Below are 16,360 nucleotides of genomic sequence, written 5' to 3'. Positions count from 1 at the left end.
AATAATTTGAACATTATTTATGGAATAAATTACAGCATACACAGAAAATTGACTTAGCAGAGCAGTGTAAAGTGAGTGTAACAAAGCAGTAAGCAATCTGTTGAAGCAAATTGTGCTGTTGTACACTATAAATAAAATAAAGATGATTGAGTTTTGTGCACGAAGTGAGGATTTACTACCAAAATTGTGCACATTGGTGGTACGCATAAATATGAACTTGGACTTAAGCCCATTTTCCATTAACAGAATTGACTGTAATCATAGTCTGAGACCTTGCTTGTCTCGAGGAGAGAATTTTTTATGGATAAAGTTTAAAGGAATTAATTTACAGTGAGTTGTAAGTGTAGTATATGAGTGCTTGGTCAGCTTATCCTTCAACCTATGCGTTTTCTTTATAAGAATCTCACTCCGTCATATAAACCAAAACATTGGGATTATTTTATTAATTGAACTAATCAAAACTGTGAATAAAAAGTGCGATAAAAAAATGTGCACACATCATAATTTCACGACCTCTATTTAGCGTCTTGTGGCTACATTAATTTTAGTGCAAAAAAACATTTTTTTTCATTTTTAAAATAATTTCTTGCTTTTATGTTACATTGTATTACATTTCACAGCAAAGGAAAAAAAAATCTATCTGCTGCTTTAGTCTGCATTTTCTATCCCTGATAATTTTTCCTTAAGGGGTGTGTATCTGAGTGTATGTGTATGTGTGTGTGTGGGGGGGCATGCTTATGTTTAAAGACACTGGTGTAGAAGCTGTTGGGGAAGAAAATGTCTCAAAACTTCATGCAGGTTATTTTTATAATTTTTATAATAGGGAGCCCAGAAAGTCAGTTTAAGCATGTGCTTAACCCAGCTCTGAATACGTGTAACTTTCTGTTGTTAACTTTGTCATATATATATATATATATATATATATATATATATATATATATATATCTTTTTTATTTAAGTCAGTTTAAGCATGTTCTGAGTCACTCAGCACAGAAATCCAGTGTGGTCAACCTAGACCCATAGTTATTGCTGAAGCACATGGCTAGGTGTTTGTTCCAGTGCTGTCCTCGCAAGGCCACGTTGTAGATTATTTGGGCCTGTTGGTGCTAAGAGACGAATTCAGAAACACTGACCAGAGTGCATCAGATTTAATTAACTACATTAATCAAATCTATGGCTCTGTCCAATCAGAGCTTCTGTGACAGCAAGTACATTGTCGCAAATAACTGATTTCTCTGTGAGCAGCTAATGAAAAGTGCTTCATTATACTATATGTAGTCATGTTCAACTTGTCCTTCTCTGTCGTTAAACCCGTTGTATCCATTCCAGCACCATTTTCATTTCAACACACCATGCTGGTTATTTCCTGACTCGCCTCTCCGGTCTGAGAGTTTGTTTTTTTTCCAGCTAATTTCATCATGCATTGTTTGGGTGGATAAAGAATAAAAATAGCATATTATAATACACTGCAGTTGTCTGGTCCGTGTCCCTGTGGTTTGGACGCTATCCTTATCAGTATGCTCATGATTACTTCGCTGTGTGAGAATAGAAACAGGTGTTTGTGACAGATAAAGCTGCATCGGTGGCTTTTATATACACCTGATTATAATTCTTATCACTTCGGTTGACTTAGTTCTGAATATACTAACACTTAAATGCTCATGTCATATCCTTGATTTTTGTTTTCTGGGTCACGTTATGTGATACATGGCTGTAGCACTGGTTCGACAAGGTCACATAGAGCATGATGGAGAGCTTCTCAGCACATTCTCATGCTAAATACCTCTATAAACCATGGGCATGGTCGAGCGTGAAAATGTATTCTGTATTATTGTGAGGAGATTATACTCCACATTACATTGTTCAGAATCGAGGAACCAAGGACAACCTCAATGCGCCTCATTTATCAAACCGGAATTTATTTGTAAATCATTTAATGGAGCGGTTGAACAAAAAAGATGAAAAATTCAGCTTGGGAAAAAAAAGGTTAATATCCTGTGAGAGCTCCTGAGTGAACCTTGATTGCTTCAAAATTCATATAATTAATGATTAGTTACTGACTTGTGAGCAAAATTCTACAGCATGCTAGTTTTAAACTACTGTCGAGATGACTTTACACCCTTACTTACATTCACCGGGTTCAAACAACTACACGTCCTCCATGATGCTCTAATTTCGCATGAAACATTTTGACACGTCTTGTCACTTAATTGCAACACTACAACACTGTGACAATTCAGGCTGCGGTAACCTAGTCGTCCATGCGCAGCTAACAAGATCACCTTCTTCCTGTCTTTTTTTAATGCCTGAATTCCCCTGGCACTTTTTCATATAGACACATTTATCCCGTTAGTGGTCGAGATGCTATACTGCGCTCTTTCCTTCAGTCCTCAACTCCTATGGCATTATTTCTCATGTGTTTCCTGTCATGTTTCTATCACTGGGATCTTCTTTCCCTCATTCTATGCTTCTTCTTTTTCTTTTCTACGCAACTCAAACACGAATGTGTCAGAAAGACAGCAGATGGTCCAGGTAACAGGTTGAGTCTCAGAAGGCCTTGCCTGATTGTGGGTGATTGTGGGATTTATTCCTAATATTTTTTAGCTTGAGCAGCTTGTTGGATTTAAAAGTTTATCCAGGCTTCGATTCATCATGCTGTCTCTAATACAGTTTCATCTTCACAGGACATTTGTAATAAATTAGGGAAAGATTTGTTTTAATCACATTTCTGATCTATCTATCTATCTATCTACCTATCTATCTATCTATCAGAAGGGATAAGAATCCGCATCATGTTGCAAGGCGAAACAGATGTTTTGAAAACACAACAAGTCTTGAATTTCACGTAAATGGGACCATTTCTTGTTTTTGTGTACTCTCTAATCTGCGCACAGGTTATTTCCTGCAGACCCAGGCGTCTCCATCACAGCGCTCGTTTCAGGGCTGCATGCAGCTCATCCAGGTGGACGATCAGCTAGCTGACCTGGCAGCTGTGGAGCAGGGCATGCTGGGAGCTTTCGAGAATGTCAGCTTGGACACGTGTGCCATCATAGACAGGTCTGAACACTGATCTAATCTCAACACTGCAGCTTTAACACTTCTACTCTCTACAGGTCATTTCAATGTTTTTGCTAGGATTGAAATATTATCAAACAGTATATATAGACAGGTGACAAATTAAAGGAAAAAAATGAAGGGTCTTAGTAAGGCTTTGTACCACGACGAGCCATTAAAACAGCTTCTGTGCTTTTTTTGGTGTCGATTCTACAAGTATCTGGAAGTGAGAATCTATTAGAGTGATGAAGACCATTTTTTCTAAAAGATATTGTCTCTATTGGTGTTTTGAAGATGGCAGTGGAAAGCGCTGTCTGTCACGTCGCTCTAAAATCTCCCAGTTGGTATTTAATTGGTTTGAGATCTGATGACTTTGAAGCCCATAGTGTATGATTTACATCATTTTCATCCACATCAAACCAATTAGTGAGCCCTCATGCCCTGCGGATGAAAGAGACCCCGTCCGTCAGGATAGAAATGTGATCCGTCAGAAGACCTTTGTATCGATTTGCAGTGAGGTTGCTCTCTAAGGGACTAGTAAACCCAGACCATGCCAGCAAAATGGCTTCCAGATTACGACCTAATTTGTCACCTGTCTATACAGTTGCAGGAAAGAAAAGAGATGCAATCAGGAAGCAGTACAAAATCTGATATACAATAAACAGTAATGAAATAATGGTGTGGTAAATATACAGACGCAATACCTCGAAAAATGACTGTGGAGCTACTCATTATACATTTGGGTAATGAGTTCTAGGTAAAACATAATCATAGTCAGGTTGATTATTGTGATAGATTTTGGTGTAATTTTTAAGCAGGAGAGTAAACAGCCACCTCATATTCAGAAGGTTGAATCAGTTTAGCGAAGCACCAGCTCTCTGTCATTACACTAATATTGATTGATTACCCTTGCATTTTGTGCCTCTGATGCTTAACATGTCTTTATGGGCTGCGAGTCTTTCACGCTCACACCCCGGCAAGGTAACACACCGTTAAGCACACCAATTAACAAATGTCATTAATGAGATAAATCAACACTCAACACCTGGAACAAGAAAAACACATGAAGCTCCATTAAGGAGAATTATGATGCGATGGGTTGTTGTTTAATGCGTACTGATAAATAATGTGAAGTTACCTGTTAAATTGTTCATCTGTATCTACTGACTTAGGGAGTCGTTCCTTTCTTTGCTCATTAGGGATCAAAATGTATATATGATTTTCATGTAAAACAGCTTTGTGACAGTTGTTAAAAGCGCTATACAAATAAAATGAATCAGTGTTTTATAAAGCTAATCATAGCTTGGATCAGTTCTTACAGTTAAGAAATCACAGTCTTAATACTTACACCTGATTTCTGTCTAGAGAATTCTTAGATCTAAGCTTATCGATGAGCTTTCACACTTCGCAGTGTGTACTGCAATAACAAAGGTGATGAGAGGATGTCAAACGTTCTCTTATCGTTTATCTGGAACTCGATCGGCTGAGGTGTGAAATCATTATTGGGACTCAGACGCTCATTACAACACCATTGATTTTGTGTTTCTCTTCATCAGTTAAGATGTCAATGTTGTTTCGGCACAGCGACTAAAACGCGGGACCGTGGGAGGTCATGTTTACTTCCTGTGGCATTTTTATTGCCTCTCATTACATAAATCTGATCTTTTACATTGCAAGCCACTACACAGAATGCACTGATTTCAAGGTCCAAGGTTCAAGGTTCTTTATGTATGTGACAAATAAAGAATCTTGTACCTTGAACCTTGAAATCGGTGTCTTCTAGGAGTCATGTGTTTGTGGTCATTTGTACCAAGCTTACTGTCCACCCTATTTAATGTCCTGACAGTATTTTAAACCAAGCATTACCTCCCTTTGATTGTCCATAATGGCTGTATTTATAAGTGTCACTTTCCATTACACAGACACGAGTACTGGATTCAACAAATAAAACAGACAGGACAAGAGCTGGATTTCTGCAACACACACACACACACACGCGCGCACACACACGCTCAGATTCATTTCTCTCGAAAGCTGTCTATTAAAGATAAATATACATCAATATAAGGTCTAATTTTTGCCGTTCACGTCAGATAAATTGCTGTTAAAGTCATAAAGCGGATTATTTTGGATTTTTGTGAAACAGTGCCACCAACAGTTGTAATAAAAAATACACTGCAGTAGTAGTATTAAGAAGCAAGGCTGGGGCTGATTTCGTCCTAGCTCAGACTGTAGATTCATGCCGCCTATCAGTGACACTTGTGTCAGGTGATTACACAGAGTGAAACGCTCCTTAGATTTGATCTCCGTTTTGAGCTTTCGATTCATTCTGCATTCAGCTCTGCTAATAAGCTGGACATGGAGAAGACGCAAGAGAGCTGGAAAATGTATCTCTGTAAAACTGGCCATATTTAATTTCCAGTTTAAAGCATCTTTGAAAATGAGTAATTAACACAATTAGAAAGGCAGGGAACCCGTTAAAACTTTTAACTTTGGTGCTTTAATTAGGACTTCACTGGGAACAAAGATAAAGAATGCGTGGATGTGAATAACTTAAGCATATAAATGCTTTCCATACACTCTGTGCACGTTAATTAAACAGCCTTGATTCCTGTAATCTCAGAATATATAAGATGTGTTTCAGGAGTCTCATTTTTTAGAATTAGATTAGTTTGGAGTAAGTGTGTGTGTAATAAGATTTTACTCTGAAATTAATTTATTTTTCAAATTATTCCAGAATTAGCCTATAATAAGGACTTACTTGCTCAGTGAAAGCTATTATTAGTAATATTACATGTGTAAGAAATAAAGCATGATAGGGTATGCTGTTATAGGAAAATAATCAGTGCTGGGATGTTGTGATGTTGTGATGTTGTCAACCCGACGTGAAGGGGAGTAACTCTTACTCTTAATAATTTCCCAATAACAGCACACCTTGAAGTGTTTTGTGCATCTTATGCCACAGGAATTTGCCGATGAGAACAATTTTTATTTATTAAAGAAATACACATCATACGTTTTGTCTGTTTATAGTTGCATTTAATGAAACACGTTCATTTCTCAAGTTTGTTTGAACAAAGGCTCATTCAAAGACTGTCAGAAGTTACAACTTTAACTCTGACTGTTACAATGCACTGACACTGGAGACTCCTTCCAAAAGTGGGAAATAAACATTTGCTCACAGAAAGCCTCACAATATCAGCTATTGCAGGCTTTGTTTGCTTATTTCTTTGTTTTATATGTTTATGTGGAGTGTTCACCACGTCCCTGTTATGACTATACAAAGAGTAACCTATTAGAATGAGTGCATTAATATAAACCTTGTGTCCTGATCTACTGTCAGAGCTGCTGTGATAGAAAATGAATCAACATCTTTTGCTCAATAATGTCCAGTAGATTTCAGAACCTGTTCACTGGCTATAGCTAAGGCCAGTTTCCTGTCTCTGTTCTCTTTGTCTCTATTAAAATAAAGCCCCTGCAGCTTTTCCATAAAGAAAACGTTCATGAAAGGATTCCATGCTTAAAGGAGTGCTCTGAACTTACCTTTTTCAGGTCTTAATAAGTGTAGACCACGTGTGAATATTTCTTTCAGGTTATTGAACCTAGACTTTAATGACGTTTTTTTTTTTTTTTTTATGAGAGCTTCTGTAGCGGCTGGATGGAGACTGGTGAAGTGGTGTGACATTGAACAGGAGGAAAAAGCCGCAATTGTGTTTGATATGAGACTGAATTTTCCCACACTTCCTCTGCTCTAATGATCTGTCCTGCTTTTCAGGTGCTTGCCTAATCACTGTGAGCATGGAGGAAGGTGCACTCAGACTTGGGACAGTTTCAGCTGCTATTGCGATAGCACTGGATACACCGGAGCCACCTGCCACACATGTATGTACACCCTCCTGGAACTCAAGCCCCAATATCTGCCTTGGATAAAGGCTTTGATAATCAGGAAGAGCAGAGGAGCTATAATGGTTTTGTTTAAACAGAGTTGAAAAAGCTAGATTTATAACTGCTTCTGTTTGCTTGTAGGTGACATGGAGCACTTGGTAGAGCAGGAGGCTTAAGATACATTTCCTCTTTTAGCTTTACTGATGTTTGAGATGGCATGACCTTTGTAGCACAGACTGGCACAAACCTTCGAGCTCATTATTATTGATTTGGAGTCTACATGAAAGACCACGTCTGTACATTTCACCCACGCTAAAGCACAATCATTTCACATTTAACCAGAGCGTCCTTATGTTTTTTTGTTTTTTTGTTTTTTTTAACTTGCATCGTCTCTCAGTTGGAAATTATCCTCAGTGGGGAATCTTTACATAAGTGCACCCCTGCTCATTCATGCGATTATTCAATCAGCCAATCATGTGGCAGCAGTGCAGTACATAAAATCATGCAGATACAGGTCAAGAGCTTCAGTTATTATTCAAACCAAACATCAGAATGGGGAAAATTATGATTGTAGTGACTTTGGAATGGTCGTTGGTGCTAGAAGTACTGGTTTGAGTATTTCAGCAACTGCTAATCTCCGGGGATTTTCATACACAGAATGGAGTTTCTAGAGAAAACCAAAAAACATTCAGCGAGCAGCAGTTCTGAGGACAGAAATGCTTTGTTGATGGGGAGAATGGTCAGACTGGTTTAAGCTGGCAGGAAAGCTAGAGTAACTCTACCACTCTTTACAACTGTGGTGAGCAGAAAAGCATCTCAGAAAGCACAGCATCCCAAACCTTGGAAAATCATCTACTGGTCCAGTTTCTTTTAAATCAAAATTTGGGATGTCGAAATAAAATGGAAACTAGAAAGATAAGCCATATGAGGTTCCTTTGATGTTTTGGGTGAATTCTGTTAAGCTAACGATACTGTAACTATGTTTCTAAAATACATATACATAAAATACATATATATAATATATATATATATATATTATAGCTTCAAAACAGAGCACTGGGATATTAACCTGCAAATGCATTGCTGGTGTCTAGTCACATTACATTCTGATTCTCGTCAGAGAGAAAAGTTCAACTACATAGTCAGTTTTTTGAACCGTCTGCTGAATGTCTCGTTTCTCATAGCTGTCTATGAGCAGTCATGTGAGGCTTATAAGCACATGGGGAAATCTTCAGACGTCTACTGGATCGATCCTGATGGCAGCGGACCTTTAGGGCCATTCAGAGTCATTTGCAAAATGACAGGTAATTTATACACACAGTCTAAAAGTCACTAGCAATATATTATATAATTATAATTATAGATACAGTATGAATTAACACAATGTGTTAAGGCTGTACACGGGACCATTTGAATGGAATATCTGGCATCATGATGGATCAAATGAAGCAAATAGCATCAGTGTGCAGTGTGTGAACAATACATTCAGATTTTAAATTAATATGAGATTTATTAAAGAGCAAATAAAAGTCTCATTGTCAATTTAGTTACAATATTTATTATTATTTTTTAATCATATTGTATATATTCAAGGGAGGAATATGGTGAGAGAACCACAAACATTTTCACTCCTGAGCCAATTATTTCTGACGTGTCATCCCTTAACACACCAAAACAGTTGACTTTACATTAGTTTCCAAGGAAACTTGTCCCTGTAGCACAGCAGCGATTTTGGACTCAGCTGTTAAACGTTCCTGTATTTCAAAAAAATATGAAACGTGAAATAAATCACTTAGTCAGTATGAGGGTGTGTGGATTCAGCCCATGAAATGTTATCAGTTAAAGGCAGATGTGATGTCTTTGAACAGTCTGATGAATTCCTGCACTGAGACATTGATTAAATCAAGCTCAGTGGCGAATTCATACAGATAGAGCTTAGTGAACTTATTCCAGTAAGAGTGTTATGTCGTGTGCAGGAAGCAAATTAGGTCAGAACTTGAGCAAAACACATGAAAGATGTAATATTTTATTGTAAAATTTATAAATATCCTTGTAAAAATGCAACTTTTCCTACTTCCTGTTTGAAAATCGAATGCTTGCTGTTTGCTCCAGAGCTTGGGATGGTGTTTGGGAAGAGCTGAGTTTCACATGATTACGTGGGTTTCCTTCAAGTTCTTTGGTTTCCTTTCTCCTCCCAAAAACATGCTAGTAGGTGGACTTGTGACTGTAAAATGCCGCTAGGTTTGAATGAGTGTGTGCATGATGCATGCAATGGACTGGTGTCTCATCCAGGTTGTATTCCCACCTCACGTCCAGGGTTCCAATGATCCAGTCCAGTCCAGTCTCCACCACACCTGAGACCATGATAAAACAGTTACTGAAGATGAAGATGTTGAATTTTTACTGAGGATTTCTTGAAACGCTTCAGTCTTGTGCCAGTGTTTTGATGGTTGGCTTACGTGTATTTCAGAGGACAAGGTGTGGACGACGGTGGTCAACAACCTGCCAGTGCAGACAGCCGTATCAGGTTCGAGCAGGGAGAGACGCACTGTACTACAGCTGAACTACAGCGCCACCATGGAGCAGATCGGCGCCATTACCGACGCTGCCGAGCACTGCGAGCAGCACATCACCTACACCTGCCGCTCATCACGTCTACTCAACACTCCAGGTATGGAGATTACTAGTTATTACAATTACTAGTTCAATGTCTAAAGTTTGGATTGTCTGTAGACTTTCCCTCGAAGAGCTGTCATTATTCTGTGTGGAGATTTACAGTGACTTGCATAAGTATTCACCCCTCTTAAAATTCTTTGACAATTTCTAGTGTTACAACCTGGGACCTGGATTATTATCTTTAAAATGACCAGATGTGGTATTTATATGGAACATTATATTTACATACTGTATATTCTCAAATTCGCTGAAGTGTCCAGTTAGCATAAAGAGCTTAAATAGAACTCAATATATTGGCCAATAAACTTAGCTGATAAACAAAAAAAGTTCTGGAACTGCTTTCATTTAATGCTCCCAAATGAAATGACAAATCAAAATTAAATTGCATAAAATCCAATATATGTGAAGTTGAAGTGTAATTCTCCTGATATTATTATTTCTGAGTCTCTCAATCAGGTGACGAGGCTGAATCATGTTAATCTCAGTCAGCTGCTTCTTGGCCTCCATTGGAAAATAGCTCAGTTTCTACAGTTCCGCTTCCTTTCATCTCCACTACAGCTTGGAAAGTTCAGCAAAGGAAATTAGCCACTAGGATTCAGTATATAATCCAGGTTATAACTGAGTAATGCTTTACATTGATTTGGATTCCCCCATTTGTTTAATCCCAGATTAGCTCTTGTGGGACAATGGGAAGTTTTTACTTTTCACAGTAATTAAGTCACACGGATTATTATTAAGCCATATTTTGAGTCTTTATTCCAAGGAGCCAATAAAAGGTGAACTGTTATCCTTTACTTGCATTAGTGTGACTTTGAAATAGACATTATTGGTTAACTCATCCAGTTTTCATACTCGTCTGTGGTGGTAAATCAGGAGTTCAGGTTTTGGATGAAGCTGTCTGTTCACCAGTTAGTCTACATCCCTATCCTTAGCTATGATCAGGAGCTTATTCGAAAGAATAAGGTTGTGAATACAGGTAGCAGAGGTTCCTCTGTAGGGTTGCTGAGATAGAATGAAGAGCCCGACAATCCGGGAGAGCCTCTGGGGAGAGCCGCTTCTCCTCCGAATCTCCGAATTGGGTACCTGATACGGATGCCCTGTGGTTAGCTCCCACTACAGCTGTAGCAAGTACGTCCCACTGGACGAAGACCCCGGGGCAGACCCAGGACCTGCTCGAGGGATTATATCTCACAATATGTAGGGATCGGCCAGGAGGATCTGGGGTAGAGAAGTCTGGCCTTCTCAGAAAGAAAAAGAACGAAAGAACAAATGAGTCATCCTGTTTCTTCTCATGTTAACTTTACAGCACTGCAGTGTATATGGGAGATAAGAGAAAAACGTGAATGGATTGTGTCTGTGTCGTCATAGCAATTAGTGCACGATGGAGCAGTACGGCTCCGAGAGAAATGACGGCTGTATTAAAATGCAGCTCTTCCTTTATGGGTTCAGAAATAATTACCAGCACTCAAAATGGCCCACGGCCTCGCACACAGATAAGCGTATACAGTTAGTATTTTATTCGATATGATTTGCATTAGCTACCTCTTGACCACCGACAGAAAAGCTTTCTCACTTGTAAATGCACAATGCAAAGGTTAATCTTCAATTTGCATCTGTTTAAAAAAAAAAGTCTACTGATATTCTATATACATGACAAAAACAAGTCACTGACACAAGTCCAAAAAAAAGCTTTGCTAGCTTTGTGAGTTGTTACTGTGGCAGTATTGATGGTAGGAAGAAAGAATATCGTCTACATACTCTTCGACTGAACATAATACTATATATTTTCTTAAAAAATGGTTTCATATTTCACATTATAAACCATGCATAACTTTCCTGCTTCTTAACATTGTACTGCAGTATATCATATAGCTACTTTAGACCCAGTTATTTAATAAAATGGGTTATCACCAAATATTAAGTGCAAGATATACAGTGCTAAAGGTTATGGGTTATAAACCAGTAGTGCATCTGCAAGTTAAATCACAGCTTATTAGCATTAATGCAAAATTATCTTGCCATTAGTTTGTCAGACTGTTTGCTTCGTCTACGTTTAAAGCTCACAGCTTGCTAGAATTTCGGTAGTCAGAAGAGATATTTGTGAGAGTTTTGCCCTCATAAATTTGCATTTGAGACCAATATGGCAATATTTACAATTATAACAGCAGGAAGTATCTAATTAACCTATCCAGATATTACTCCCTGTATCATATTATCTATGTGAGATATTGTGAGATATTATCCAGGTGTAATCTGAGGAATATTAAGTCTGTAATGTTTGTTTTAGAGTGAGCTGATCTCTCACATCCTGTCCCTGCGATTCTGAAGGAGAGTCTGTTCTGTAAATATGATTTTCTCTTGTGCTGCCTGGTGGTTGTGACTTTAGTTAAATCAGAAGAGAAGGATTCCCAGAAGTACAACGAATTTATCCTTGACCTCTTAATGTGAATTATGTCCTTGTATTATAGTCTATTTTTGTGTCCAAAAATATGTACTGTAGAGGTTATGTGCAAGTGTGTCCCAGTTTACTGGTCATGCTAAGAGACTAGTTAAATCAGAGCTTGCACTATAAGATTTCAAATGCAATACAAACAATAGTGGAGTGACAGTTTAGGTCCATTAACAAGACATTTTCATGGTTATTTTAGTGCAGACTTTGTCTCTGACACAACAATAAGCACACATATTGTGCAGTAAGTTTTGTTTGCCTTTTGCATATTGCAAACATTAACATATTTACCTTCAGTAATGTTGTCAGTAGTGTGTCTTTTGGTAAATTACTAATTACTTGCATAAGGTGTGTAGTCAAGAGTGTTTCTGGGCTCCCTTACAAGTACCCCTTGCTGTAGAACAAAAAAATTCAGACCTGATTTAACTCCTGCTACTTGGGCAGAGTCGAGCCAAAAGTCCAGGAGATGGGGACAACTTTAGGGCCTTTCGTACCCCTTTAGTTCCAGAACTAAATTTACAGTACTAAAGTACTGGGCGATTTTGCGTGAACTATTTCCGAGTACCGTTTAAAGGGTTGCATTCGCACCGACAGTGGGCACTAGGAAGTGACTTAGTTCAGGTACTATGAAAAGGTTCCCGTGGTGCAAAAGGCCCTATAGTGTGTTAAGTGTGTTGTTTCCAGTTGTACAGTGTTGTGTTGGTTACAGTTAGGTGTCAGGGTTAGGGTTAGGCTTATAGATCCAGCTGCACCTCCTGGATTTTTGGTTCTGCAGCAAGGACTATCTCCTCCTCAGAGGTGTGAACTGTGGACAGGGTTTAAGGCATCAGCATATTTACTGCGGATACGATATCTGCAAGGGTTGTGCGACTGCAGATGGTTTTGTTTTGGCTGTCAGATATGAATGCTGCAGTCGCAGGCTTTGTTGCATAGTGTTGTCAGTCTGCAGAGATTGTCCAGGTGCCATGTGCACAACATGGCATACATAGCCTCCGTACAGTTTCCATTTGTTCTGCAATGACCTCATGTTGGTCATGGAAACCAGCTGAACATCTTCTCCACATGAATTATGCAAGACCCTTTGCTCTGATCTATTAAAGGTGTATTTAGTACGGAGGTGTGTCTGCAGCAGTTATAAGTACACCAGTTAATTTGTCCCTTTATTCAAGTTATCCTTTCTATCCACACCCTTAAGCTACCCTTGCTTCACTACAAGCTGGCCTTTTCCTGCTTAAGTATCACTTTCACTCTTCTTCTCTTGGCTAAGTATTACCCTTACAAATTTACCTCCAACTGTTGTTGTTTTTTTAGCCAAACATGTTCCTTTCATGTAAATATATTTGCTTGGTGATACATTGCCACATCAAGAGCTTGGATCTTGGATCATACTGTCTGACAAAGCATGAACACTTGGGGTAGTATAGAAGAACCAACTATCATTCTCTCCTGATATTGTTTGGCTGATTTGGTCATGTAGGTTTCTCCTTTACAACCTCAGGTGGATCTGGCCATTTCTCTTCATGGAGGCCACTCAGACATTTGTTCTGTCACTAGTCATCTCAAGGTTGGAATACTGCAGCTTACTCCTGGCAGGTCTTCCCTTGAGCACCATCAAACTCCTGCATCTGATCCAGAATGTGGCTGCATAACTTGTTTTCAACCTCCCCAAGTTCTCCCACATCACCCTATTGCTGTGTTCCATCATTTGGCTTCCTGTAGCCTCCACCTACCTAAAGACACTTATCAAAACTTGCTCTGTAGCATGTCTCCTTCGTGCCTTAAATATGGCTCGACTTGACCCACTTGACTCCCTCAAGATACAAGGAAGACATGCATCAAGACTTTTCACTGTACTGACGTGCAGGTGGTGGAATGAACTTCTCCTTGCTGTCCAAACAGCTGAGTCACTCAGTGAGTCACTTTGTACTTTGTATTCATTTGCATAAAAGTCAGACTGAGGTTTGCTCCATGCAATTCTGGCTAATTACAGCCCTCTTTTTTTCTTTTCATAATGTGCTTTTACATTCTTCCATTTTAAGTGCATTCATCAGTGCAATTTTATGCAATTCTTCTAGTAAGAGTGCTACATTAGAGGAGAAAAAAACAAAGTCTTAAACATAAGTTGCCTCCCACAAGCATCTGATGAGTGTCTGCAAGGGCAGTTTGTGCCAAAAATAGCAGGGCTTGCATTGTTGCTTGTTAAGTATCTGCATGTAAAACGACTTAAATCTTTTTAACACCTAATTCTATTTTTTGAACCAATGGACTATTTTTCAGCGTTTCATTCATCTTATATCAAGTGGATCCAGATCCTGTCCTAGGAAAGCTGAGTTTGAGATAGGAAAACACCTTGGGTGGGACACCAGTCCATTAGGGGCAAATTAGAATCAACACTTCATCTAATGACATGATTTTTGGGAGATGGGAGAAAACTGGTGAACCCAGAAGAAACCTACAAGTTTCCACACAAACCATCACCTTGTAGCTGTAAGGTGGCAATGCTACCCGCTGCACCACGTTGCTGCACCAGAATTCCTTGTGTTTTTAATACAAAAATCCCATCCCATGGTTTTGATGTCAAAATCCACGAGACAACATCTACAACACATGTAGGGTTAATTGTACTGGGTTATTGTAGCTTGCCTCATGGGCTTCAGATGGCCCACAACACAAGCCTGTTCATTTTCAGCAACAAAAGCTGCTTGATTATCAGCATGGTCAGCTCTGTTCGTGTGTGCTGGGAGCTTTGAACTAAGAATAACTCCTAAACAAAGCCACCTTCTTCCCTCTATTGGTCTTGTTAGAGTAACTCTGTTTTGCAGTAGAGGGACTTTTTCAAATGTATGATTGCATCATTCGTAGTCTGACGGATTTGTAATTTACTGTGTGTAGCGTGATGCACTAGTTTGTGATCAGTTGGTAGAAACTCGGTCCTGCAGCACTTGTATCACTGAGACTTGGTGTCTTTGTGCTGCCTGTCATTTGGATTAGCTGTTTTCACTTTGATCAGATCTGTTCTTTGAGTTAGGGTCAGGGTTATACTTAATGTTAATTAATATTGATTAATGCACTGCTGAATAGCTCCACATCACCCTTTTTACTCTAATATTAAATAAAAACGTTGTGCAACTTTCTGGATGATGTAACCAGCCATGTATGGCATGATTATTTTGTTATACATTGAATTTTTGAACTGAAACCAGACTCTTATCTGTCTTTACTGTCAACTTTCTAAGCTCTGAAACTCAGAAGATGTATCGTTTGTGATCTTTGTATTTTATAAGTGGTTTCTAGAGGTTGCTCTTCTGTTGCACTTCTCGTGCAATCTAAATTCCATCCATTGCTGGAGCCTTTCATCACACCATGCTTATTACACATTGTATGAGTGGTGTTGCAGCCTGAAATCCTTCCATTGTTGGCACCAGAGACATTTTCATCTTGTCGAGGATGTTGGTCTGTGGCGTCTCTGAAATGCTTCCATTCCTCTGTTGTTTCATGATCAACATAGTCACGGCTTGGATTATTTCATTATCATTTTGCACACAAAGGAGATAAAAATGCAGCAGAAGGAAACAATGATTTGAAGGTTGCTGAACAATGCTGAAGGTCCAATACGGCAATGTACAAGGTGTTTATGGCACTAGAAGAACGCCTCGTACTGCAGCAGCAGTCTGCTGGCACTACAGCTCTATATCTTCAGAGCTGTGTCAGATATTTCTGGTCTGTGAATCCAGACTACTTAGAAATATTTGTGTGGTGGTCTGGGAAATCCTGTCAGATGTCACTGTGATTGGATTCTGAAAAAAGAGCCAAAAATGTAAAATCAGATTTTGTCAAAGATTGGGCTTTTCTGGGTTTTTTTTTTGTTCGTTTGTTTGTTTGTTTTTGCCAGACTGCCTAAAGATGTCTTAAACCTTGATAACTAAGTCAGATTTCCTCACACAGTGAATAAATACCATGATTCGATCAAATTGTTGGATAGCTGTGTAACTTATGTGTTACAAAAGTAGATTTGCTTTTTTTTATAGCCTGCCAACTTAGCATAATATTGAAACACATAATTCCACCTGAGATCATATAGAGATGACACCAGAGTTATTAAAGATATTCAAATATTTTATGTGTGATGGAAATATAATTTAATATTTTAATGCACTAAAAAAATCTACAGATATTGTTTTGTAGAAAAAATAAATGGTATCTGTCATGTATTTGTCATGGACTACACTACCCATCAGCCCCTGCACACCATAAGACATCACAATCACCTGAGTGACATCTATGGCTAATGAGCAC

At 38.7% G+C, this 16,360-nt stretch overlaps 1 protein-coding gene across 1 annotated transcript in view; it reads left to right on the top strand.

Annotated features, from left to right (window-relative positions):
- LOC113541299 (contactin-associated protein-like 2) overlaps positions 1 to 16,360 on the top strand; it is a 123,107-nt gene that overhangs the window by 72,902 nt on the left and 33,845 nt on the right. Inside the window, exons 10-13 of the mRNA XM_026938187.3 lie at positions 2,895 to 3,057; positions 6,830 to 6,936; positions 8,124 to 8,243; positions 9,410 to 9,610. Coding sequence (XP_026793988.3) covers positions 2,895 to 3,057; positions 6,830 to 6,936; positions 8,124 to 8,243; positions 9,410 to 9,610 — 591 coding nt within the window. The remainder of the gene's footprint in view (positions 1 to 2,894; positions 3,058 to 6,829; positions 6,937 to 8,123; positions 8,244 to 9,409; positions 9,611 to 16,360) is intronic.

The sequence above is a fragment of the Pangasianodon hypophthalmus genome, chromosome 22 (assembly GCF_027358585.1).
Source record: "Pangasianodon hypophthalmus isolate fPanHyp1 chromosome 22, fPanHyp1.pri, whole genome shotgun sequence".
Classification (NCBI taxonomy): domain Eukaryota; kingdom Metazoa; phylum Chordata; class Actinopteri; order Siluriformes; family Pangasiidae; genus Pangasianodon; species Pangasianodon hypophthalmus.
The sequence above is the reverse complement of the archived record's forward strand: the minus strand, read 5'-3'. Positions and strand labels throughout refer to the sequence as shown.